This window comes from Leopardus geoffroyi, chromosome C1 (genome assembly GCF_018350155.1).
Source record: "Leopardus geoffroyi isolate Oge1 chromosome C1, O.geoffroyi_Oge1_pat1.0, whole genome shotgun sequence".
NCBI lineage: Eukaryota > Metazoa > Chordata > Mammalia > Carnivora > Felidae > Leopardus > Leopardus geoffroyi.
Genome location: NC_059328.1, coordinates 26,643,056 through 26,668,966, shown reverse-complemented (window position 1 = coordinate 26,668,966; position 25,911 = coordinate 26,643,056). Strand labels below are relative to the sequence as shown.

Below are 25,911 nucleotides of genomic sequence, written 5' to 3'. Positions count from 1 at the left end.
TGTTCTCCTATGCAGTCTCCACCTCCTGCCAGGGCCCCGGTGAGCCAACGATGTTCAGGGCAGATGGAAGGAGCTGCTGAATAATGCTTGAGTGAGGCTGGGACTCCCACCTTTAGAGGAGACAACCATCCTGTTGTGGCATATTATAAGGAGTGAGAGTATGAATAACAGAGATTTGTGTACACAGGGTGGGGACGTGGATTGTTGATGGTGGTGATTGAGTTATAAAGAAGGAGGGAGTGTGGTTTATCTATGGGGAGAACAATGATTGTGTGTGTGCTCAGAGCAGTGTTCTCACTAGAAACGCGGGAAGCACTGTCGCAGAGGGAGCACAGCGTCCTCTTGTGACCACACTTACAATCACGACATATATACCAGTAGGTTCCACCCACATCCCCACCCAGATCAACCCCAGCCCCAGTCTGCCTTCACCCCCAGACGTACAGCCCTCCTGAGGGCTACCTTCCCTGCCCTCAGGGTCTTGTGGGTGGGAGTACAGAACAGAGGACGGAACCAACCTGTATAAAACACAGCCTTTATTGATTTCAAGGAACATCTACCTTGAGTCTCTGGCAGCAGAGTCTGAGAGGCTGGCACTAGGTTGAGCACATTTGTGGCAAGAAGATGGCAGAAAAGCTGTCTGAGCCTGGGAGGAGCAGAACTGGGCGAAAGGGGGCTTCCCCTGAGGACAGTGGGGACCAGGAGGACACCCGAGTATCTCGAGCAGCAGGTGGCGTCACAGAGCCATCTCCTCCTCCCCTTCACAAGCTCACCCTCAGGCCTTTGGACCTCCCACTGCTTAGAGACTACTTCCTTTCCAGCCCAGAACCTGGGTGCTTCTCCCAAGGGAATGAAATTCCCTTTGATCCAGTGCTTCCAAACCAGGGCAAACATCTCACCTGCAAACACCTGCTGCTTTCTCATCTAGGAAGCCCTTCTCACCTCTCTCAAACATTTTGTACTCAGGGTAGTCTCTCCTGATCACTCCCTCCTGGGTTAGGCGGAAGCTCTGCTGGGAGCCTCCTGGGGGTCCCCTCGCACTCAGTCGTTGATTTGTTTGTTTCGATGTCTGTCTCCCCCAAGGGCTGGCGCTAGTTCTGGGGTGTGACTCATACCTGGGTAGACAGCACAGTGCCCAGTGCTCAAAAAATCTGCCAAAAATGAAACGGGATAGATTAGCGAATTCAAAGTGGGGGCACCCAGCACCTGTAGGACCCCTCCCCCTGTGCAGTACTGCCCATCTGTCCCCACTGGCAGCTCCAGCGTCGCTCCCCAGCCTGTGGTTCAGATGGGGGTCATGCTGGGTGCAGACGCGTGTCTCTTGTCGTCGCCAGAGTCGGAGCCCAGCTCCCCAGCCTCCACCAGCTTGTGGTGGCAGCGGCAGGTGGAGGCCCGGCTGGTGGAGGATGGGAGGCTGTGGCCCTTCGGGGGCTTGTTCCTGGCTATGCCTCGCAGGACCCTGTGGAAGATGAGGTAGCAGATCTCGCAGATGGTGAGCACGATGCAGACGGCAGAGGCACCCACCATGAAGTAGGTGAAGACCTTCTTCTCGGTGGGCCGCGCGATGTAGCAGTCCACGACGTTGGGGCAGGGCGCCACGTTGGCACACTGCACCAGGCGTGGCATGCCAAAGCCATGCCAGAGCGTGTGCAGCACGTAGAGGAAGAGGAATTCGATGAGGAGCTTGAAGATGAGGCTGAGCAAGTAGGTCCACCACAGGCCGCCGTGCTTCTTGCCCGCGTTGGCGTACAGCTTGGCGCACTGGTCCCCGTGCTTCTGGCGGTGCCGGCGCTCGCGCTCCTCCCGGTAGGCCACGTGCAGGATGACCAGCAGCGAGGGGCACGTGACGAAGATGAGCTGCAGGGCCCAGAGGCGGATGTTGGAAATGGGGAAGAAGTTGTCGTAGCAGACGTTGGTGCAGCCGGGCTGCTTGGTGTTGCAGTCGAAGTCCTTCTGCTCGTCCCCCCACACGCGCTCCGCGGCCACGACGTACACCAGCACGCGGAAGACGAACACCACCGACAGCCAGATGCGCCCAAATGCCGTGGAGTACTTGTTCACGCCGCTCAGGAGGGCCTGCAGCGTCTTCCAGTCCATGGTGCTTGGCGGGCGTGCCGGGGGCCGTGCCCACCTGACGGCATGCAAGGGAAAAGTCCATGTTTAATGTATGGGTGACATTTAAAATTTTTTTATTATTTTAATTTTTTATTTTGTTACATATATATGTTATTTTGTTATATATATGTGTATATGTATATACACACACATATATATGTGTATATATATATATACACACATATATGTGTATATATATATATATATATATACACATATATATGTATATATTTATGTATTTTTTCATTTTTATTTTTGAGAGACTGCAAGCAGGGGAGGGATAGAGAGAGGGGGACAGAGGATCCGAAGCGGGCTCTGTCTTGACAGGCTGACAGCAGTGAGCCTGATGGGGGGGTGTGAACCCAGGAATCGCGAGATCACCACCTGAGCTGAAGTCGGATGCTCAACCGACTGAGCCACCCAGGTGCTCCGCATAGGTAACATTTGATGTGAGCATTTACCGTGTATCAGGCACTGTTCTGGGGTCTTTATGTGGATAGATGCGTTTGATCAGCCAATGACCCTTTGAGATCAGGACTATTATTCCTCCCAGGCTACGGGCAGGATACAGGCCTAGAGAGAGGCTAAGTAACCTGCCAAAAGTCACAGAGCTTGTATGCATGAAGGAAGGGAATGTGCATTTGCTGATAATAACAATGACCATTTATTGAGCATTTACTATGGGTCAGCCGAGGAGCTAAAAGCTGTGCAACACTATCTCCTTTAGTCCTTATAATGACCCCATGAGGTAGATACTATTATGCTTCTCATTTACAGATGAAGATTACCATTGCAAAGCACTTAACCCATAGTAAGTGCTCAATAAATGCTGGCCACTCATTGTGAAATCTAGAGAGGCCGAATCACTCATTTAGAACTGCAGTTGGATTCCAGGCCAGGCTGTCAGTGCGGGGGTGTGGGGGGGGGGCAGGCTGTGCTCTCCACCACCTCCTACCCCTCCTCTGCTGGATGCCTGTCCCAGACCAGGTTCTTGCAACTTACTTCACTGATTCCTTGCTACCATCTTGTGAGGGTGGGGTCATGAGCCTGTAGGGGCCAAGGGCAGGCCGCCCCAAGATAGGCCACTTTGGCATGCAGATGATTTTGAGTTAAAAGCAATCAAAGCTCATCAGATTCAGGAAAAGCTCTTTATCTCTCCTTCAACTGCCTAGAAGTATTCAGATAGAGGACCTGCTCCAGGAAGAGAGCCATCACCGGAGATAACTACATTGTTATACGAACTAAGGAGGGTAGACAGAGAGGAGCCTAGCAAGGCCTGTTCGATCAAAGTCCTCTACATCCCATTGTTTCTGAGTGGCCCAGCAAACATTTGTTTACCAAATATTTACTCATTTTCATCCTTGGTGAATTGTATTTCTTCCCTTTGAAGTCCCAGACCCCTATTCCCTTCTCTTTAGTTCAGGAGGGCATATATACCTCCTTTTATCTGTCTTTGGAATTTCCACATCCGTGTGGATTCCCCATTCACATGAAATTAAATTAGATTTTCTCTTGTTTATCTGTCTCTAATTTCATTCTTAGTCCAGCTAGCAGGACCATAGTCCAGGTAGAAGGGCAGAGGATCTTCTTGCTCCCTGACAAGCCCATTCTTCAGAGGGGAAACTGAGGTTCAGAGAGGAGAAATAACCTCCTCAAGGTCTCCCAGTCAGTAGGTGGTGACGTTGGGAGAACAACTCAGGTTGGGGGTGAGTGGGGGATGGTAGGTGGTTTGGCTCCTGGCACACCAGATCCAGGGAAAATCTAGAGACAATCCCTCTCCCTGTGCCAGAGCCTGGGGGAGCCCCAGCCACCCCAGCCATGCTGGATGCCAGGGCTCCGTGGTGGGGAGACATACTTTGTTCAGGCCCCAGAACCACCCATCTTCCTCCCAGTCCTGGGATGACTCAGAGGGTGTGGATGGGTGGGTCTGCCTGAGTACATCTAGTGTCTGCCTGCTGCCATGGGTGTGGGAACATGTGTCTCCATGTGCATGTGTGGGCCTGTGTGCACATGTGGGCGCTCCTGGAGCACACGATGCCCCTTTGAGCATGCATGATGCCTGTGGGTCCAAATCTTGCAGGGCCCCTCTCACCCCTCTACTGCTACCACCTTGCTCCAAACCACCATCACTCTTGCTGGTATTGTTGCCAGGGCCTCCTCGCTGGCCTTTCGGCATCTGTTCCCGGGCCCCTAGAATCCACTAACTTGGACCCTGTCACTCCCTTGTTTAAAACTTTCTACTAGCTTCACATTACGCTTAGGATGAAACCCCAGATTTTACATTCTTGCCCTCCTCTCCTACCTTCTCACTCTGCCTCTCTCTGCTCCAGCCACATGGGGAGAGTTGGGGACTCTGCAATTATTCCTGCTGCCAGGAATGCTCTTTCTCCAGAACCTTGCATGGCTGGGTCCTTCTCATCGCTGAGGACTCCCCAGATTACCCTGGGTCTGGGAGCCCTGCCCTCCCAGTCACTCTGCTCCTGTCTCCTTTATTTTCCTCCTCGAATTTAATCACCATTTGAAATTAAAGTATTTGTTATTTTTTGGTTCTTATTTATTGTCTGTCTCCCCCGCTAGAATATCAGTGCTGTTTTGCTTACTGAGTTATATTTAGTGCCTAGTGTTTGGCACACAGTAGGTACTCAGTAAGTGCTGGGTGATAAAGAAATGCATGCTGACTTCTCAGAGAGGCAGCTTGGAGGGAAGGGCTGTGAGGTGGGGGCAGGTAGGTAGCCTGCAGAACAATCTGGACAAGGTAGCTTGGGGGAAGGACTTCCCAGCTCTGGCCAGAGGGAGAAGGCACATTTGCTTCTCAACACCTCAGCTCTTCTGATGCCTCTTCTCCGGGAATCTCCAACAGCATGGTGTGACTGCAGAAGACCCCATCCCTGCAGACCCTCTTCTCCCCCACGTGCTCCTCTGAGACCTCGCCTTATGGGGACGAGCAGAGAAATGTGCACTGAGCATGGAGTCACATCTGGATTCCAGCCTCAGCTCTGCCCCTTACTAGCCAGGTGACTTCCAAGAATCCCTTAATAGTTTTGACCTCCGTTCCTTATCTCTAAAGGGAAAGAATTCCTACTTTCTTGAGCTGTTGTAAGAATCTTAAGATCATTCCCTCCCCAGCCTGCCACTCACCTGGTGGGAGCTCAAAAAGACTGAAGTGGTGGTTGGAGCCCAGTCTGCCAGCCTTCCAGAGGAGAGGGGCCCTGTCACCCGACACCCACCTGGGTGCAGCCCCCTTCTGGGTCCCCACCTCCCACCTTCCACCTTCCGGTCCTGTCTGTCCAGTCCCGCCCAACACACCCCAGGGACTCCACTCATCTGCAAAGAATTTCCCTCCAAGCTCAGAACTGGGACAGGTGGAGCCAGTTCTGATTACCCCAGCCGGCCACCAACACTACCCCCCCCCCCCCCCCACTCCCCAGCCATCCTCTTTTTCCCAGCCCAGGACCAAACTTTGCCCAACTGTCGCCACACTCTATAATGCCACTGCAGTCTCCCCCCACTCCCCTCACCCACTTTCCTTTCATCCGGGGCAGCTCGGGAGCTTGCGGACGTGGGAGGGGGGTGTCTCAGAACCTTCCAAGCCCCCTAGAGCCCCCACCTCGCCCAGAATCGAGGGGCGAGAAGGCACTGAGGGTGTTGGGGGAGACCCTTCCACCACCTCCCTTCCTTCGCCCCCCCCCCCCCAGCCGGCCCCGCCGCTGGGGGTCGCCCGGGAGCGCTCGTGTCCCGCCACCCCACCCGCACACTCACCGGGAGCCCGCGTCCGGGAGCCCCGCGCGGCGGCGGAGGGGCGGGAGCCGGGCTCTGCAGTGGAGGCCAGGCGCGCGGCGGCGGCGGGCTCAGCTAGGGGGGGGGGGGGGGGGCGGAGGAGGGAGGGCCGGGGAGGAGCCTGGGAGCCGGCTCGGCCGCAAGGGGTCCGCGTCTAGTCCCGCTGCCACCCGCTGCCGGGGCGGCCTTCCGAGGGGCTCGTCGCTGCTCCGAGCCTCGGTTTCTTCATGTGGGAAATGGGGGCATCGGTGGCCATGGGCAGGGCTGTTGCAAAGGCTCCAATGAGATCAGGGGCGGGAGGCACTCTAAACTGTTAAGTGCTGTGGCCCGGGACAGCCTGCAATCATGACTCGCCCACACGCGTTGCCACGGCGACTGTGCCAGCGCCCTGCAGGTCTCTGTTCCTGCCCGGCGCCGGCCGGGACCCTGCTTGGGGGCACTCTGGGCACGATGAGCCTCCACGGCGGTGCCTGGCTCAGGCTCTGTGGCCTCCAAGGTGGGGAGCAGACTCTGCGTCCACATTGGAAAGGACACAGCGAGCCCTGTGCCTGGAAAGGAGATGGGGGGATCGTTTGTCCAGGGGTGAGGGCAGAGGTGGTCGCCTGGAGTTAGGACAAGGGGCAGATTCTGTGCGAGGGGGTCGGATGTTGGGGCGAGAGCGCCCTTGCCCTAGAGACTGCGGAAGGAGGCGGGCCTGCAGCTGGGCTGGGCTCTGGGGACAAAGAGGCTTTGTCTTATTTATTAGTGTGCTGTGACAAGGAGCTTTCCCAGCCTTGTTGGAGAAACCCCAGCGTTTCTGGCCTCCCTGGGAGCCCTGGGGTCTTAGTCACCTTGGGGCTGAGCCCTCGCTGTCTCCATAGAGATGGAGACATAGAGATGGTGTGGTTAACACAAGGGTGACTGTACATGGGATTTCCCCAGGACTGTACGGGTTTGCCACCTGTGGTCCAGTGTAATTCGCATCCTCCCCTTACTCTCAAGAGTGCCCCCAAACCTGGGAAGATCCATTACACGGTCACCCTACCGACTACTCATTTCGATAGAGACTAACCCTGCATTGCGTGTTCAGAGACATCTTTGCGCCAGACATGGCTGGCAGACTTTATTTCATCCTCACAGTGGGGAGGAAGGTGTGACCCTTCCCACTGAGGTACAGAGAGGTTAGGTGACTTACCCAGGGTCATACAGATGCTAAGCAGCAGAGCCAGCTCTGGAGATCTCAGCCTTGTGGTTTCTGGATGGGGCAAAGCCACAGGGCAGAGGCCGTCTTTTACTCACTGGGTCATGGCCCCTGAACATCACTGTTGAGACCCCATGCCGGGTGGTCTCAGTGCTTCTGTGTATGTGCCAGTGTTGGGGGATGTGTGAACATGAGAGCGTCCTGTGAGGGTCCACGAGTCTGCCATCTGCTCCCTGCAGCCTGTTGCTCTCCAGCATCTCAGAGCAAACCTGCTCCCCACTTCCTTCCCTCCTAGTCGCTCTTCAACCCATTTGAACAACGTTTCCATCCCGGTACTGTGTCACAAAGGCGGCCCTGTCAAGGTCACCGCGGATTTCCATGATGCTAAATCCAACAGTCGTGTCTCCATCCCCACCCTCCTGGACCTACAGAAGCACCTGACACAGCGGGTGACCACTGCCTCCTTCTCAGAACACTTTCTTCCCTGGGTTTCCTTGAACCACACTCCCAGTTTTCTTGCACCTTGGAGGCCACATGCTGGTGTCCAGGGTGGGCATGTCCCAGGCTCTAGCCTCTTCTCTCCCGGGTGAACTCATCCAGTCTGGGGGCTTTCAATACTATCCAGCACTGAGGAGTCCCACACTTGTGGTGCTACTCCTGACTTCTCCCTGAACCCCAGATTATGTGACCAGGGCTGCCCACATGACCACCAGGTTTCCAGTTACTTGTTTCTCCTTCCTGAGATCAGCTATGCATCTTTGACTATATAGATACTCTCCTTTTGACATTTACCCAATGTGGGTATGCTATACACATGGTTCTGTGCATAGAACAGCTAAACAGTATGTGTACTATCATGTATTTAATCAGTCACATACTGATGAAACGTAAGGCTGCTTCCAATCATATATTTCCTACTTTCTATTATAAACACCATTGCAATAAATATGCTTGGACAAACATCATTTAACACATTTTAAAATTAGGTCCATAGGATACATTCCTAGAAGTGGAATTTTTGGGGTAAAGTTGTATGCTCATTTTTTAATTTTTATAGATAATGCCAAATCCTCTCCATAGATGTATCAGTTTACGCTGCCACCAGACGTGAGTGCTTGCGTCCCTGTGTCCTTGCTAATGTAGAGCATTATCAAACTGTATGATCTTTGCCAGTGGTATCTCATTATACTTCTATTTTGCATTTCTCTTATTATGATTGAGGATGAGCATCATTTGATATACTTAACATCCATTTTGTTTGTTTTTCTGTGAACTGTCCTTTGCCTTTGCCCATTTTTCTTTCTTTCTTTCTTTTTTTTTTAAATGTTTATTTATTTTGAGAGAGAGAGGGCGGAGGGGGGCGGGGAGAGAATCCCAAGCTGGCTGACACTGTCAGCGCACAGCCCAATGCGGGGCTTGATCTCATGAACTGGGAGATCATGACCTGAGCCAAAATCAAGAGTCAGATGGTTAGCCAACTGAGCCACCCAGGTGCTCCTGCCTTTGCCCTTTTTCTAGTGGATGGTTGCCTTTTAAATTATTGATTTCTTAGGGGCTCTTTATATATTAAAGCAATAAGCCCTCTGTCTATGATACAAATAAAAAAGATACCGTCCCTGGTTACACACTTGTATTTTTGACTTTGAATATGGAATTTTTGCCATACAGAATTAAAATATTTTTTATGCAGTCACATGTGTCCATCTTATCTTTTTGGTTTCTGGGTTTGGTCATAATTAGAAATGCCTTCCCTACTCTGGGAACTGAAAAAGTTTTCCTCCCATGGTTTCTCCTAGCTAAGGTAATGCTTTCATCATGTAAATCAGATGTCACTCACCTATGAAAACCTCGCAGTGACTTACCATTACTTTTATACTAACACCCACTCTCCTGACATTGGACTACAAAGCACCAAACGACCCGGTCCTGCTTTGTCTCCTATCCCACATCTCCTTGGTCACTCTTCTCCAGTCACCCCAGCTTTCATTCTGCTCCACAAACACACCACAGTCAGTCCAGCCTCCTGGCCTTTGCATGGACGCCTGGCCCTCTGCCCAGACTGCTTTTCACTCATCACCTTCTGAAGAGGTATTCCCTGGGCACCCCATCTGAAGTCACCTCATCCACTTCCTCGGCAGTGTCGCTTCAGAACGTTCCCTGACATTCTAAGAGGGCAGCGGGCTTGGCAGTAGCACTCCTGCTGCTTCTCCAGAGTGCAGACACTCAGTTATTGTTTGCAAAGTAAATGCTGGGTGCACAGAAAGTTATGTGTGGGGACTGTCTGTCTGGTAAGTGCGATTGGGTAGCTGTGTGTTAAGGAGGGTGTGTGGGGAATATGGGTGTATGGTTGGTGGTGTGGTTGTGAACGGGTATGATTGCAGAGGTGGCTGGGAGGCTTTTGTGAGGTTGTGTGCATGTGTGGTTGTGAGATGGTGGCGTGTGGCAGGGTCTCTGTGTGTGGTCGGGTTATTCTGCTCTGGTGACCAGGTGATTTTATTGCCGAGCTCCTTATCATTCGGACCTTGCCAGATGCTGCCCCCTCCCTCCTGACATCAGGCAGTGTCTCCAACAACCGGCCTCTGCTTTTTCTGGAGGGATCTGGACAAGTCCCCATTCCAGAAAGCGGCTGTGAGGCCCTGTCGTCCCACTTCCAAGTCCTGCTCCCTGAGCAGGGGAATGTGTGGGAGGTCATGTAGGCCAGCCCCCTGCCTCAGGGCAAGACTGTGTTGTAGCAGGGCTTGGAAGCTGCCCCAGCCACCCACACTCCCTTCAGGGTCTACACCTGTTCTCTGGGGGTGGCGGGCCCTAAGCCTGGCACTGTACTTCTTCTGGCCCAGGCCTTGGCAGGGGCTGGTTCTGTTCCAGGCCTCCCCCAGTGTCTGAAACTCTGCCCAGGCCTCAGGTAGGGGCTTCCCTCTCTGGCTGAGGGTTTCCTTGCATTTGTGTATGTGCGGCAGGGGCTCTTTCTTCCCTTGAGCAGAGTGGGGCAGGCAGAACCAGCTGGGAAGCAGGTCAGGTGGAAGAATGGGGGCTTTCCAGCCGTGCTGCAGCATGCCTGGGGCTGTGGGTAGGAAGGAAGAGATGTCCCAGGATCCAGGCTAGAATACTGCTTTCCTTCCAAGACACTGGGACTTACTTGGAACTTCTGCCCACACAGCTTTTATCGTCAAATAGAGGTAACGCCTGGCTTTTCTGAGTTGCTGGCAAGCTTCAAGATTCCACATGTGTCCTGAATCCCACCCCTTCTCACCCGCCCCGGACCTCCCTCCTTTCTTTCTCCTCCATCTTCTCCCTTCTGCTCTTTACTGGATCTTTCCCTTTACAATAAATGTGCTGGTAGTCCTTGGTCTTAAAAAACAAACACACCTCCCTCACTCCCTTCTTCCAGCATCTGCCTCGTTTCTTTCCATTCCTCTGTAGTAAAACTCCTCAAAAGAGTCGTCTTGATGCATCATCTCCATTTGTTCCCTCCATCCCTTCTTGAAGTCACTCTAACCAGTCCCTGGTTCATCACATTCCACCTGAACCCTCTTGCCTGGCTTCCCACAGCTAAGGCTCTGCATTCCCGGCAGGAATTTGGTCCCTAGGATGTCACACTCTCCTGACTTTTTTTCCTTTCTGGTTTTTCTTTCTCCGTCTCCTTTGCTGGGTCCTCCAGATCTCCTTGACGTTGAAGTATTGAGGTGCCCTGGGGCTCAGTCCTAGGCTCCTTCTCTCCTCTGGCCCCGCTCCTTCTCCTGGCAGTGCCATTTAGTCTCAGGGCTTAAAATAATCAGAATTAGGGTGACAACTCCTAGATAGTTATTTATCTCCAGCCAGACCAGCCCCCTGAACTCTGGGCTCATGTGCGTAGCCGCCCGTCCACCTCTCCTATCAGTGTCTAGTAAGTATAGCAGACTCACCTTGTCCCCAATCTAACTCCTTCCTTTAGTAGGATTGTCAGATTTAGGGACAAAGAAAACAAGTAAACGCCCCTCCCCTTAAGTAAAACCATACCCCGAATCACGTGCTCAGTTAAAATTGAATTTTAGATTGTACATGGGACTTCCTTATACTAAAAGACACTTATCTATTCTTTTTTTGAAATTAAAATTTAGCTGGCTGTCCTGTGTTTTACCCAGCAACCTGCTCCTTACATCCCTCTCCATCCTTCTTACTTACTCTTCCAGTAAATGGCAATGTTACTCATCTACTTGTTAGTAGAATCTGGTCGCTTCTCACAGATTCTGTTAAGGTTATCCTGGTAACATCAAACCCACGGCTTGTTTCTTTCCTGGATTACTGCAGTAGCCTCATAACGGGTCACCCTGCTTTGTCCTTGCCCCCATTCATCCATTGCTGACGCAGCCACCAAGGGGATTGTGCCCCCTCTTTTCCCTAAAGCGCTGCTCAGGCTTCCTGCTCACTCAGAGTGACAGCCAGGGGTATCAGGATGGCCTGTGTGAGGTGGTCCTTCTCAGGCCTCACCTGAGGACTCTGGCCTTGTTTTCCATGGCCCTCAGCTCTCTTGCTGCCCGGCCTGTTGACTTCTTTGCTGTGCATGGGTCTGCATAGGGTCTTTCCCAGCCTCAGGGCCTGTGTGCTTGCTTTTCTCTGTGCCGGGTGCTGCCTTGCCTTCCCTGGCCTCCCCATCTAGAACTGACCTTTCCCTCCCCACACTCTCTCTCCTGCTTAAATTTTCTCCTTAGCAACTATGATCACATCACATATTTTATATTTTGCATATTCTTCTTGTTAATTGTCTCTCCCATCACTAGAGGCTGTGAGGACAGCTATTTTTTTTTTTTTTTTGGTCTGTTGTGTCCACTGGTGTATCCTCAGTGCCTAAAATGGTGCTTGGCACTTTGTAGACAAAGTACTTGCCAAACGAGTAAATACATGCACACAATAAACCCCCATCCCAGGCCAGCACAGAGCAGGTGTTTGATCAGTTCCCTTCTTCAATTTTTTTTTAAAGTAGGCTTCACACCCAGTGCAGAGCCCAATGCAGGGCCTGAAATCACAACTCCAGGATCATGACCTGAGCTGAAATCAAGAGTCAGATGTCCAACCGACTGAGCCACCCAGGCGCCCCTCACCAGTTTCCTTTTAGCTTAGTGTCCCAGCTACCTACCCTCTAGAAGTCCTTCCCTGGCCACCTGCCTCCTCCAGGAAGCCCTCACTGATTAAGCCTCATCTCTTTCCCCTCCTTCCTGCTACTAGGCTCAAACACCTGGTAATTAAGGGACAGGTGGGCTGTCTGTCTGTCTGAATTTGTCTGTCTTCACCCAGCCTCTGCTCTCCTTCTGGATGAGGAAGAAGTCTTTGCTTGGGCTGTCCTTTGAGCTGCAAAGGTGTGGGCTGATGAAGCCAGCCTGGGGTGAAATGTGTGCCAGTTGCCTGAAATCAGCCTGCCACCTGCAGTGTGGGAGCTTCTGGAGCCTTGATTCTGGGTTGAGGAGGTGATGGGCCCTGGGCCTCAGGAAGTAGAGCCTAGACTGGGACTGGGCTGCAGGGCTGTGGTTCCTGAACTTGCTGTTTCTACAAACTGGGGAGGTCCTGATATAGGCACCTGAGTAGATGGTTTGCCATTGGCCGAGCTGGGAAGCACAAGAAAGAAAGCAGGTTGGGAGAAGCAGGAAAAAAAAAAAAAAAAAAAAAAAAAAAAAAAAAAAAATGATAGGCTCATTGTATCTGGAGCTGGCTAAATGACATGTGTGTTTGATGATATTCCAGTGCAGTCATCTTGACAAGACCATGAGAGTGTTCAGACATGACTTGTAAACCCCCCATTTTTATGATTCAGGTGAGCATCAGACAGTGTCACTCCAACACTGAGCCTCACTTCATGCCCAACACAGCCCATCCCAGATCCTCAGGGGTGGGGTGTGGCTCAGCACTGGTTGTTCACACAACCAAATTTTCCTCTGCATCCAAATGCCCTGCTGGGGTGTCCGTGGAACACACATGTGTGGATGTGCAAGAGGCATCTGGATGCATGGGACAGGGACAGGAAAGAGAAGAACAAGGGGAGCCCTCATGCACTGCTGGTGCCAGTGTGAAAATGGTGCAGCTGCTGTGGAAGACAGATCGGCAGTGCCTCCAAAAGAATGCAGGATGACCATATGACCCAGCAAGTCCACACCTAGGTAAAGGCCAAGAAGAGCTGAAAAGAGGGACTCAGGTTCAGATATGGGTGGTCATAGCAGCACCATTCACAATAGCCAAGACAAATGCTGGGAACAACCCAAATGTCCATCAAAAGGAAGAACGGACAAACAAAAAGGTGGTATGTCCATACAGTAGAGTATTATTCAGCCATACGAAGGAGTCATGTCTGATACATGCTTCAGTATGGATGAATCTTGAGGACAATATGCCAACTGAAATAAGCCAGACACAAAAAGACAAATATTGTATGATCTCTGGGATGTCTAGAATAGGTAAATCCATAGACAGTAGTCGTTAGAGGCTACCAAGGGCTGGGTGGAGGAGTGAGTAGGGGCTATTATTTAGTGAGTACAGAGTTTTTGTTAGGGAGAATTAAAGTTTATTTATTTATTTAGAGCACACATATACATGTAAGCAGGGGAAGGGGGGGGAGAGAGAGAGAGGGGGAGAGAGAGAGAGAGAGAGAGAGAATCCCAAGCAGGCTCCATGCTGTTGGCACAGAGTCTGACACAGGGCTCAGTCTCACAAATGGTAAGATCATGATCTGAGCTGAAATCAAGAGTCAGACGCTTAACTACCTAAACCGTCCAGGTGCCCCTGTTAGGGGTAATTAGAAAGTTCTGGAAATAGTGGTGATGGTTGTACGTTATTAATGAAATTAACTCTACTGAATTGTGTGCTTAAAAATGGTTAAAATGGAAGTTTCATGTATATCTTATCACAATAGAAATATTAAGAAAAATGAGGACTATGAGGGAAAAATAGGAGATGAGGAAATAATCTGTAAGCAGATACAGATTTGGAGTCAGCAGTGTCCAGATGGTGATGAAGGACATGATAAAGGGGGAGCTCACTCAGGGAGGGAGTGGAGCCTGAGGGGAGCAAACAGCTTGGGAAGAGCCCCGAGGACCACCCCAATGGGGGATGTTGAAGGAGACTGAGGGGGTATGACTGGAGCATCAGGAAAACTGAAGAAGCCTGAGTGTATTAGTCAGTGCTCTTGCTTGCAAATGACAGAAATCTGACTTGAATTAGTTTGGGCACTTGATTGCTTTGTAGAAACACGAGGAGGGGAGGGATGTATTAGAGCCCCAGAAGCACTCAGTAGAGCCAGGTCTGGCTGTGTCTAGAGCCTCTCCAGCTGGCCTCACCTCTGCTCCTCTCTGACCGTTGGCTTCTCTCCATGTGTTGAAGGGCTTTTGCACATGGTTTTGCTCATGGTGATGGGCTCTGAGCTCACACTTTCCCAAGTTTCCCTTAGGAAAGACTCAAATAATCTGGGGAAGAACCCCGAATGGTCCCACCTGGAACACACATCCACCCTGAAGTCGAGAGGCCCGGTGGCACGCCTGGCAGTCGCCTTTAACTCCCCCTTGGAGAAGGGCCAGGTGGACAGAACGTACAAGGTGTCTGTGATATGGGAAGAGGTACAACGAGGGAGGGCTGTTTACCCTGTTAAATGGCTCCTGGCTCAAGGAATGGTAGTGCCCGCTGGACTTGGTGACAAAGGAATCTTAGGTGCCCTTGGCAAGGGCAGGGTGGTTTGAGTGGGGTGATGGAGCAGAGACTGATCATAGCTGGTGGGAGGGAGTGGGAGATGAGGAAGTCAGAATGGTGAGTGTAGACCTGTTTTAGGATGCACAGTTGGAAAAGCCAAGAAAGAGATAAGGAGATGCTTGTGGGAGACATGGGGTCAAGGAAGGGTTTTGTTTTGATTTTTGGATGGGAGAGGTGTGAGCCTGCTTAAGTGCCAGGAGAGCCAGGAGAGAGCTAGAGGTTGAAGAAACAGGAAGGCAGGAGGGGGTGGGAGAGAGGAGTCCTCGGCATAGGGTGTGGGGGTGGGGGTTTTAAAGCGTTAAGGGGAGTGAGCTCACCCCTTTTACTGTGCTGGGGGAAAGGAGGGAGGGCGACTGGTCTGGTGGCAGTCAACAGGAGAGCATTCTTGGATAGCTTTTGCTTTCTCTGAGACGTGGGATAAAGATAAGATAGAACTGGCTAGAGGGTTCGAGGGGAGTGGAGAAGACTGAGAAGGCCAAACGCCACCATAAATGACAGCAGACAGACCAAAGCAGGGAAGAACGAGGGCTGTCAGGTGGGGCGGGAGAACACGGATTTGCAGTGACCTCACTCTGGTTGGCTGTTGGGTTCACTGGAGCAGAGCCCAGCACAGGGTGCAGCCATGGGAAAGCACTGTTGGACTGATCTGGGCCTGGAGTCCTGCTAGATAGGAGGGACAGAGGGACGATGGGGAAATTGGTAGGACAGCAGTTCATTCCAGTCATTATCTCATTATTACCCTTTTACTGTATCAGCAAATACTTCTTACCCTTTTACTGTATGCCAGGCATGATGCAGGGCCTGAGGATACACTGACAAACCAGATGGGTACTGTTCTGGCTCTCAGAGAGACTGCAGTCTAGAGGGGAGGACAGACACCGGTCTAAGAGCTCTCATGTGAGGGTGGTGCGAGAGACTCTGGATCCCAATCCTAGGCTAGATTCAGAAGGAAGTGAATGTAGGAGGGGCTAGCAGGTTGGGAGGTCATGGGGTCAGGTCTGGAGGTGCCTCTCAGGTCCCCTGTCGATCTGTTGCATAAACATGGGCAGATGTTGAGGGAGGAGCTAAGTGAGAGGGCGGTGGGGAGGCTGTGGTAAGAGACGGGGGTGACCTGCACCTGTCTCCCCACTTCTTCCTTCCCTCCTGTTACAGTAGCCGATGTGCCTCCATCTGGGCTCTGCATCCCATTCCCTCTGGCTTTAGGGGGACCTTGACCTCCTTTCTTGTGTACTGGATTCATTTCATTATTATTTAAATATTCCCAAGTCTCTTAAACCGTAACAAAAGGAAAAAATTGACTGCTCCCATCCTTTCGCGACGAACACCCTTTCATTTTCTTTTCTTCTCCCAGCCACCATTTTCCACTGAGCCACCCAGGCGCCCCACAAGTGCATTTCTTAATCCCCATCACTTATTTCTCCTATTTCTGGACCCCGCTCCCCTCTGGTAACCATCAGTTTGTTCTCTATAGTTAAGAGTCTGTTTCTTGATTTGTCTCTCTTTTCCTGCCCCCCTACCACTATGTTCATTTGTTTTGTTTCTTAAGTTCCACATATGAGTGAAATCATATATATGGTATTTGTCTTTCTCTGACTTATTTCACTTAGCACAATATTCTCTAGAGTTTGCAACCTGTTTTTAAAATCACATTATAGGGGCGCCTGGGTGGCTCAGTCGGTTAAGCGTCCGACTTTGGCTCAGGTCATAATCTCGCGGTCCGTGAGTTCGAGCCCCACATTGGGCCCTGTGCTGACAGCTCGGAGCCTGTAGCCTGTTTCAGATTCTGTGTCTCCCTCTCTCTGCCCCTCCCCCATTCATGCTCTGTCTCAAAAATCAATAAACGTTAAAAAAAAATAAAAAATCACATTATATAGAACAATGTAGTAAACCTATTATTTTTTTCTACCCTGAATAGTTTATGAAGCAATTTTCTTTAAACTTTGAACATTTTTCTGTAACACCTGGGTTAATAGTCATTAGAGTTTTGTTTGTTATCATTAACCTTTTACAAAACACACAAACGTTATTTTTGTCCAAGTTATTTGTGAAATAGTGCTTTTTAAGTCTGTGAATGATACTGAGAACTTTATTCTCTCCACAAAACCCAGTTGCGTAATATTAGGTTGTATGGCTTAAAAAAAATTCATCTGGTAGGTGTGTATATGTCATCTCCTTAACACAACCACTTTTTTTTTTATTGTTCTTAATGTGGTTTTGTTTTGTTTTTTTAAGGGCTTGCCTAGGAAGAAAATATTTGCAATTGGAAGGTCATACCACTGGGAGTAATGATGGAATCTGTGTGAAATGTCTTTGCCTCCATTTTTTCTGATTCTACCCAGTGACCTCTGTGGATATCCAAGACTTCATTGATTGGGGTAATTTCAGGCTAATGAGTTTCCCCCAAAGAGCATTCTGTTTTTCAAAATGCAGTAATTGAGAGCATGCCCCACAATGTGAGAGACTTGGTAAGGACTTGGATATAAAACAAATCCTTCCTACCTGGGGGATAATTTTGGAACAAAATCTTTTTTTTTTAATGTTTATTTATTTATTTTTGAGAGAGAGAGAGAGAGAGAGAGAGAGAGGGAGAGAGAGAGAGAGAGAGAGAGAGAGAGAGAGAATTTCAAGCAGGCTCTGCCCTGTCAGCACAGAGCCTGATGTGGGGCTTGATCTCATGAACCATGAGATCATGACCTGAGCCGAAGTCGGACGCTCAACTCACTGAGCCACCCAGATGCCCCAAGAATGGTTAATTTTCATTTTTATGGCCATTATGGAAGCCACTCGGAGGGTTTTAAGCAAGGGGGTGACTTGACTGATCTTGGTTGAAATATCTCTCAGGCTGTCATGTGCAGAAGGAATAGCAGAGGAGTAAGAGAGGAGGGGGCCAGCTGCTGCAGGTATCCAGATGTTCAGTGAGGTGGCTTGGCCTGGGATGGAAGCACTTGGAGATGGTCTGAAGGGAATGGACTTTGAACTTAGAATTATATCCAATGTGATTTGTTAATGGTGTGGATATAATTGTGAAGAAAGAGGCATGTAGGTTTTTGAACTCAGCAGCTGGGTGAGTGGGGATCTCCTCTTCCAAGGTGGGAAGACTGGGAGAGAACATAAATCTGTTCTCTGTTAGTAGGATCAGGAGTTCTGTTTTGGATGACTGAAAGGAAGTGTTGGATATATGAGTCCAACACTCATGGGAGTGGTTAGGTGGGAACATATAAATGTGGGAGCCATTGGTTTATAGATGGTTTTTATAGATGGTACTGGACAAGATCACAGAGGGGAAAAGAGGGTAGAGAACTGGGCCCTAAGGCACCCTGCATTTAGAGACCAGCAAGAGGAAGAAGAAGCATCGGTGGAGATCAAGGAGGGCCCCTCAATGTGGTGGGAGGAAAGCCAGGACAGGGTGCTTCCTGGCAGCCAAAGGAAGATGGTGTTTGAGGAGGGAGCTCTCAGTGGCTGTATGTTGCTGGGGGAGTAAGATGAGATTGAAGAACCAACCACTGGATTTGGCAGCTTGTTGGCCATTGGTGAACTTGGGAAGAACAGTCCTGACTAGAATGAGTAAATGTGATGAGGAGGTGGAGACAGCAAGTATAGACCACCTTTAGAGAGTTTTGTTTTTTGCAAAGGGGGCAGTAGCTGGAGAAGGATGTGATGTCAAGAGGGAATGACAGAAAGAGAGAGGACAACGTTATAGCATTTTTACAGAATTGTGAGGCAATAGCTGTGGAGCACAGTCCAGAGGGGTGAGAGGTGAGGGGTCCAGTGTCCAAGAGGAGGGGGTATCAGGAGCAGGGGCGCTCATCCGTGTCACAGGGGAGAAGGCAGAGTGAAGGGGCGCATAATGCTTGCCTGTCAGCTGAGGAGGTTTAGGCAAAAGGGGGCAAGAGGAGAAGGTATGATATAGTCATCTCAGAGACTAGGGTTAAAGTTTTAGGAAAATGTAGACTTGCCTGAGGTGCTGAGTGCCCACTGGAGCTTTGTACTCAGAAGTTTCCACTGAAACCAGTCAGTGCAGTTGTGTTATTCTCCAGGTGCTCTGGAATGGGTGCCACATGGAGAGCTGGTTTTAACTGGGGTTTGTCTTGCCTGGTGAGTGACTATAGCAGCAGGCAATGGCAAGGGAGAGCAGGACACATCTATGGGGGGCCCACAGAGTCTAAGCTGGGAAAAGAGGGGAGGGAGGACATAAAGGGGCTGATGATGGATGGTGAAACAGTAGATGTGGCAGAGGGAGCGCTGGAGCGGGAAGCAGAGTGGGTGAGCTAGGAGATGATGCAGCTCTTGTTAAGACAAGACATATGTGGGTGACTAAAGATGGAGGGGAACAAGGAAGTCAAAGCATGGCGAGGTAGGTGTTAGATGTGGTCACCAGAAATGGTAATACGCATAGCCTTAGAGAGAGAGAAGGTGATCCAGGGGCTAAGGTGGTCCAGGAACAAGAGGAGATAACCAAGATATCTTATTTGTCTCCCCAACTCAACGTGTCTGCAACTGAAGTTATCACTATGTCCCTCAAACCTGCCTCTCCCCTGGGGAAATGGCACCACCACCCTGAGAAGAAACCTGGGCGTCACTACGGTTCCTCTCTCCCTGATCCGCACACCCACTCAAATCACCCAATTGATCTGATTCTATCTCGTAAATCTTTCTTAAATCCAGCAACTTCTTTACATCCCCAATGCACACACCCTTGTTGAGGCCATTGTTGTTTGTCACTTGGACTATTGCATCAGTTTCCAAATAAGTAGCCCTGCCTTGGCCCTTCTGCACATTAACCAGAGACACTGCACATGAGATCATCTTACCTCTGTGCTGAGTCTCTCCAGTGACTTTTCATTGTCCTGAGGATGAAGTCCAAAATCCTTAACAGGGCTTTACCATGAAACCTCTGCATGATGTAGCCCTTGCCAACTTGGGCCTGACTCTTACTGCCAGCCCCCTCACTGGGCTCCAGCCCTTCTGGGTTACTTCCTGTCCTGGTCACCCTGTCCTTGCTCTTCCCTCCATGCCTTTCTCATGTTGTCCCTTCACCTGGCATCCCCTCCTTGCTCTGCTTGGCAAAATCCTCTTCTTTCTCTAGGTGTGGGCTTCAGAAGTCTCAGGGAAGCCTTTCCTGAATCCCTGGATGTTGGATCCCCTTCCCCCCTCCTCCCTCCCCCCTCCCCTCAGCACCCTGTGCACTCCAGGATGCTAAGAGCTGTTCTCTTCATGGGATATAACCTCCATGAGATTAGGGACTGTGTCTGATCCTTGGCACCTAGCGTGGGGCTTGTCACGTAAAAGTGAACAATAAATATTTGTTGGCTTGAATCAAGTGGGAGATTCTAGAGGTGGAGTAGTACTGGGTGAAGACAAAGTCTGGGGTGTGGTCCTGTGAGTGGGTAGCTAAATGGAACAGAGGAGGAGGTCATGAGAGGCACCGACGGCATGGAATGAAAAGGACAGAGTGACGCCCAGATGTTTCCGGCAGCCCTGGGCCATGAGAGAATACCCAAAGACCCTGACTTGTGTCCTCAAGTCTTCAATGAGCTAGAAGCAATGAGGTGGCAGCAATGGGGGTGGGGCAGAAGGCAGAAGAGACAGATGGCAGGGGCCTGAGCTGAGCGAAGGGAGTTCAAGAAGGGGGAGATGGGGGGCGCCTGGGTGGCGCAGTCGGTTGGGCATCCGACTTCAGCCAGGTCACGATCTCACGGTCCGTGAGTTCCAGCCCCGCGTCGGGCTCTGGGTTGATGGCTTGGAGCCTGGAGCCTGTTTCCGATTCTGTGTCTCCCTCTCTCTCTGCTCCTCCCCTGTTCATGCTCTGTCTCTCTCTGTCCCAAAAATAAATAAACGTTGAAAAAAAATTATAAAAAAAGAAGGGGGATGGGAAGTTCTGAGAGTGGTAGTGAGGGCTGTGGGGGGGCCTTGAGAGTGTGGGCAGGACTGAGAAAAAAAAGTTCCATGGCTAGTGGCTCAGATGGTGTTCCACCACTCTCTGGGTCACTGGCTCAGGACTTGGGATCTCCGAGAACAGCACCTATGAACAGGGCTGCCACAGGAGTAGTCAGGTCCCAGGATTCACTCACCATATGCTGGCAGAAACTGGAATGGGGAATCTGGAATCTCAGAGGGATATGGCTATGGCTGGTGGGGGCTTCATTGGTCTGAGAAGCATGGGGTCACCTGGTTCTGAACTGGTTGAGAGCATCAGCCTGCTTTCTGGGATCGGGTGGCCACAGCTCTGGTCTGGATTGGAGGTAGAGCCACCCTTATTTCCTGGGGACAGGAGTTCAGTGGATGGTATTGGTGCCCTGCCCATGTCCCCTTTACTGGGGGACAACCATTCCCCAGCTGCTGTGAATATAGGGCACTCGTGGCTTCTAGCTGTCCCTGGAGAATTGACCTTGATTGAATAGGAACCGCCTACCCCTTCCTGTCAGTCCTGCTGCCCATGGGGTTGCCTGAAGCCAATGACTGACTGGTATGGGAGTTCCAAAGCTTGATGCCCTTTCTTGCTGGGACAACTCAGAGATGGGATTTATGATCCAAAGGCCTCTCACCCCACAGGGATCAGGCCAAGGCCGTTTCCCTGAGCCCATACCCAGCTCAGTTTGCTCCCCTCCCTAGCCTGCTTCTCTTGCTCCTTCCACCACATGCAAACAAATTCTTGCTGTTGTTTCTGTTTCCAGGGACCCTGACCTAAGAAGTGACTCCTGATCTTGTCCCGTAATTGGGCGTGGGGCACAGAGGCTCTCTATGGACCACTAGAGACACAGCCCAGCTAGGTGGGCCCTCTCCAGGCCAGTTTCCTTAACTATAAATGAAATCTTTAGGCTAGATTTAGTTAAAACAGCAACAATAATGGAATCTATAAGCAAATGAGAGGACACTTATCTGTGCTTCCTGGGCTAGGTGTGGTGAAGGATTCAGATAAACAAGACAGGTCTCTTCCGCCAGGCAGCTCATAGCCCATTTACTCATTTACCAAACATTTATTAAAGGTAGCTGGGGACCTGAGTGAGTCAGCGTCCTGCCCGTGAAGGGCTCACAGACTGATGGGCAAAGGCAAAGGCACAGGCTAGGTTTAAGGTTTTGAACCGTGGGGTTCAAGGAAGCATCCCAGGGGAGATTGGAAGGGTATTCCAGGCAGAAGGAACACATATGCGAAGGCATGAGGCATGACACAGCATGATGTGTCTGGTTGGGGACCCATAAGCCCTTTGGTATTATTGGTGGGAACAAGGGGGGAGGAAGCAGGGGTGACACTGGGGAGGCCAGCAGGGGTCAGGTTGAGGGCAATGGAGGGTTGTGGCAGTAGTGGAAGAATTTTTAAAGCAGGAAGAATGCCAGAGTCAGGTTCATATATAGAAGGACTACTCTGTCCCCATGGTGGAAGGGTGGTGGGAAAGGAAGGACAGATTCAGGAGACATTTAGGGTTGGAGTTAGCAGGATGAACTGCACTGGCACTGGCTTGTGGGGTGTGAGAGGCTGGGAGACGGGGAGGGCATGAGGGTGTCAGGCCAGCTCCTGGCTGGGACAACTGGGTGGCTGGGGTGCCATTCATGGTCAGGGAGTCGGTGATGTGTGAGGACGGTAGGTGTGGTCAGCATGGGAGCTGCTGACTGGAGGAGGCCTGGGGGCCTCCCGGAGGGTTGTTCCCCTGGGCTGTTGGTGGGGGCTCTGGCTCTGAGGCAGGTCCATACTGGAGGTGTGATTTGGGGAGGGGTCAAGGTCTGAGTGGTGGGGATGGGGGTGGGAGGATGAGGAAATGTGTGTCTGGTGAAGACAGGGGGATTTCCTCAGACTGGAGGCTCTGGGAGGGACCCTGTAGCTCTGATGTTCTCAATAGGTCCGTGGCCTGTGGGGATATCTCTACAGACTCCCCATCCTGGGCTCACTCTCAGCACCTTCCCCTCCCTCCCAGCCTTCCCCTGATACCCTCAGGGAGACTCTCTCTCTGAGGAGTGTGATGGGCAGGGTGAGGGAGGCTGGAATGGGGGAGGGGCCGAGGCCTCCTGAACCATGCACATTCACTGCAGGGGCTCCCACTGAGAACTGACCTGTGCTGGGCCCAGGGTCTCCTGGGATCCCACTCCTCCTGCCTTGGCCAGCTGGTTGCAGACCAAGGCTGGTTGCAGAGTCCAGACACCCCTGGAGCCACCTCTTGGCATTCCTACCACGTCCTGGGGGCACACTCTGTGTGTGTATGTGTGGTATATGTTGTGTGGTGCGTGTGAGTGTGTGTGGTGTGGTGGTGTGTGTGTGTGTGATGCATCGATGACCTTGGATCTGAGGTTCTGGGGTGCAGGCACCCACTGAGTGGTTGTGGCTCCTCTCTGAGGTCCATGGTGAACCCCCCTGACACTTCTACCCGCCACTCCCCACCTGGTCTACAAAATACTGGGAAAATCACATTTATTAAGGTTTTGACATACCCCATTGCCATATACAAAATCCCCACCAGCCGTCAACCTCCCTCCTCCGGGGCTCAGGACCTAGAGACCAAGCTGCTCTCCAGCACTGGCCCATGGGGGTGCTTCCTGAGCCCCACAACCGTCTTCCTCACCTGCCCTGCTGCAGAAAAGAGGCCACTGCCCTGCGGTGGCCTTAGGGAACAGACCATGGGCCCGGTGGTCCCAGCCGCCAACCTCACAGGTTATGGAAACCCACCTGCATCCAACGTGGCCGACCCGGCCTTCATTAGGACAGAGTTCCCATCTTGGGGGTGCTCTCTCTGGGAGAGGACATATGGGGGGCACGTATCGGGCAGGTGATCCCGGCGTGGAGACCGCTGGCGCTTCGGGCTGAAGGTCTCCAGGCACCTCTTGCCCACCAGGTAGACGACCTCACTGAGGTTGAGCAGGATGCAGATCACAGCTGTGGCCACCATGAAGTAGGTGAAGACCTTCTTCTCCGTGGGTCGGGAGATGTAGCAGTCCACAGTGTGGGGGCAAGGGGACTCGGAGCAGGCCACCACCCGGGGCATGTCGTAGTCCTGGTAGAGGCGGTGGAAGATGTAGAGGAAGGCAGAGTCGACGGCAGCCTTGAAAACGAGACTCAGCAAGTACGTCCACCAGAGCCCGCCCCGCTTCTTGCTGGGGTTGTCGTACAGGGACGGGGCGTTGGGGCCATGCTTCAGGCGGTGCTTCCGCTCCCGCTCCTGGCGGTAGGCGACGTGCATGACCACGAGCAGCGAGGGGCAGGTGACCAGGATGAGCTGCAGGGCCCAGAGGCGCACGTGGGACACGGGGAAGAACTCGTCGTAGCAGACGTTGGGGCAGCCTGGCTGCTTGGTGTTGCAGACGAAGTCCTTCTGCTCGTCGTCCCACACCTCCTCTGCGGCCACCACGTACACCAGCACGCGGAAGATGAACACCACCGACAGCCAGATGCGGCCTAGCGCCGTGGAGTACTTGTTGACCCCGCTCAGGAGGCCCTGCAGGGACGCCCAGTTCATGCCGACTGTGTCCTTGCTTCCTCACGTGGACGGTCTACACCGCGAGTGCCCACTCCGGGGTGGGGGCCACGAGGCCTGGGAGAGCCTGGAAATGGGTGCCCTTTATTGAAGGTGCGATTGGCAAAACCCTTTCAGAACCACCTTGTCATCACGTCCTCACCTGCAATGACTTGGTGGTGGTGGTGGTGGGGGGGGTAGGGATGGCTGTTATCCCCATTTCATGGAGTGGGGGGGGGGCAGTGGGTAAACTAAGGCCTAGACAGCCACCTACCCAAGGCCTCCCCCTGCTGGAAATGGTGGAGCTGGTCTTGAACTCCCATCTTCCAGCTCCAAAATCAGGGGATGTTTTATTCTACAGGGTAATGGATAAACGTGAAAGGTAACCATCTTCCATGGATGTGCCTGCCAACTTCTGTGACCCCAAGTTTCTGTGGATAGCATGACTTCTACAGAAACAGGAAGAAGGTGCAGGTTGGATGATTTGCCCTCCTGCCAGCTGCTGGGGCTCGACAGGGGCAGGGGAGGAGGGGTGTGTATCATTATCCTCCAGCTTCTAATGAGCACCAACATGAGCCAGGCCCTGTGCTGGGTGTGTTCACATTGGCCTCTTTGAAGAACCCCTGAGTGATAACCATCCTCACTGAGAGGCCCAGGGCATCCCCAGCCTGGACATTTCCTCCCACACTAAATAGGCTCTTTGGAGCTGTGGCGGTTTGGCCCCATGCGCCTCCCCTTCCCTGCACCCGTGCGAGCGCTGACTGTCCTGACCACAGTGGGTTCCTCTGGAATTCCAACCATTTCGGCTTTAGGGAGGGCCTGGGAAAGGGACAAAGGCAGGATTCTGGCTCGGTCCACCCCTGATCATGTACTTGTTCTCAGGGACACCTGTCTTCTCTGATTGTCAGCCAGGTCTCCCATTATTCCTGGTCGGGCCTCTGTCCGATGTGCTCTGTCCTCCACACCCCCTTATCTGGAGAGCCATCAGGTTCTCTCTCCTGCCCCAGCCCCCCCGCCCCATCCCTGACTCAGACCTCACCGTCTTCAGAGCTTCTCACCCTGGGACATTTTCTGAATACCCTCCTCTATCTCTCATGGCAGAATGGATCACTGGTGTTCAAATAGCCTGTTTACCTGTCTCCTGCACCAGACTGTCAGCGTCTGGAGGGCAGCCTCTACGCCTGGATCATCTGTTCCCCCAGGACTCAGCACCAGGCCTGGCCCCGAGAGCACGCAATAGATGTTTGCTGAACTGAGCAGAAACTCTCTCTTCCTGGTCCCTCCTTTTCTTTGTCTCTTCTCTGGTCCTCTGTCCTCCCTTTGGTCTGGCAGGATGTCCCCTCCCCTCCTTGGGGCTTCCCTGGGGTTTCTCCAGGGATCCTCTGTCCTCTTTCTTCCTCCCAGGAGCCCAGCCTGCAGCCTGAGTTCACGAGGTTCCTCAGCCCACCTGGTCCCTGCTTCCCAGCCCCCTCTCCGGCCCCCGATTGGGTCCTCACCTTTCTTGGGTCTAGCAGCCACTCTCTGGTCCCTGGGCTTGTCTGTGTGCCTGAGGGCCTCCCAGAGGCAGCTTTTGTTCCTCACTCCTCTTCGGGGTGGAGCTTTCTGAGCCAATGAGCCAAGGGAGAGTGAGCGGGTGGGCCGGCGGGCGGACTTCCCCGGGCACATATTCAGAGCAAACACCTGTGTGGCTCT

At 52.1% G+C, this 25,911-nt stretch overlaps 2 protein-coding genes across 4 annotated transcripts; both read right to left on the bottom strand.

Annotated features, from left to right (window-relative positions):
• Positions 1-531: 531 nt before the first annotated feature.
• GJB3 (gap junction protein beta 3) lies at positions 532-23,453 on the bottom strand. Of its 3 annotated transcripts, none has more exons than XM_045476626.1 (2): positions 23,436-23,453; positions 532-2,131 (listed from the first exon to the last, which is right to left on the bottom strand). In XM_045476626.1, the coding sequence occupies exon 2, from the start codon at positions 2,095-2,097 to the stop codon at positions 1,285-1,287; it is 813 nt and encodes a 270-aa protein (XP_045332582.1). In that variant the 5' UTR covers positions 2,098-2,131; positions 23,436-23,453; the 3' UTR covers positions 532-1,284. The 3 variants fall into 3 exon arrangements, with proteins under 3 accessions (XP_045332582.1, XP_045332580.1, XP_045332581.1); XM_045476624.1 differs by lacking the exon at positions 23,436-23,453 and adding an exon at positions 5,875-6,552; XM_045476625.1 differs by lacking the exon at positions 23,436-23,453 and adding an exon at positions 5,254-5,379.
• On the bottom strand, positions 23,164-25,837 carry GJB4 (gap junction protein beta 4). Its single transcript, XM_045476627.1, has 2 exons — positions 25,716-25,837; positions 23,164-24,307 (listed from the first exon to the last, which is right to left on the bottom strand). Exon 2 carries the CDS (start codon positions 24,220-24,222, stop codon positions 23,422-23,424), a length of 801 nt encoding a protein of 266 aa, XP_045332583.1. The 5' UTR covers positions 24,223-24,307; positions 25,716-25,837; the 3' UTR covers positions 23,164-23,421.
• Positions 25,838-25,911: the final 74 nt, after the last annotated feature.

Coding starts and splice junctions, on each gene's coding strand:
- GJB3 (XM_045476626.1), bottom strand. CDS start 2,097: ATGGACTGGAAGACGCTGCAGGCCCTCCTGAGCGGCGTGAACAAGTAC.
- GJB4 (XM_045476627.1), bottom strand. CDS start 24,222: ATGAACTGGGCGTCCCTGCAGGGCCTCCTGAGCGGGGTCAACAAGTAC.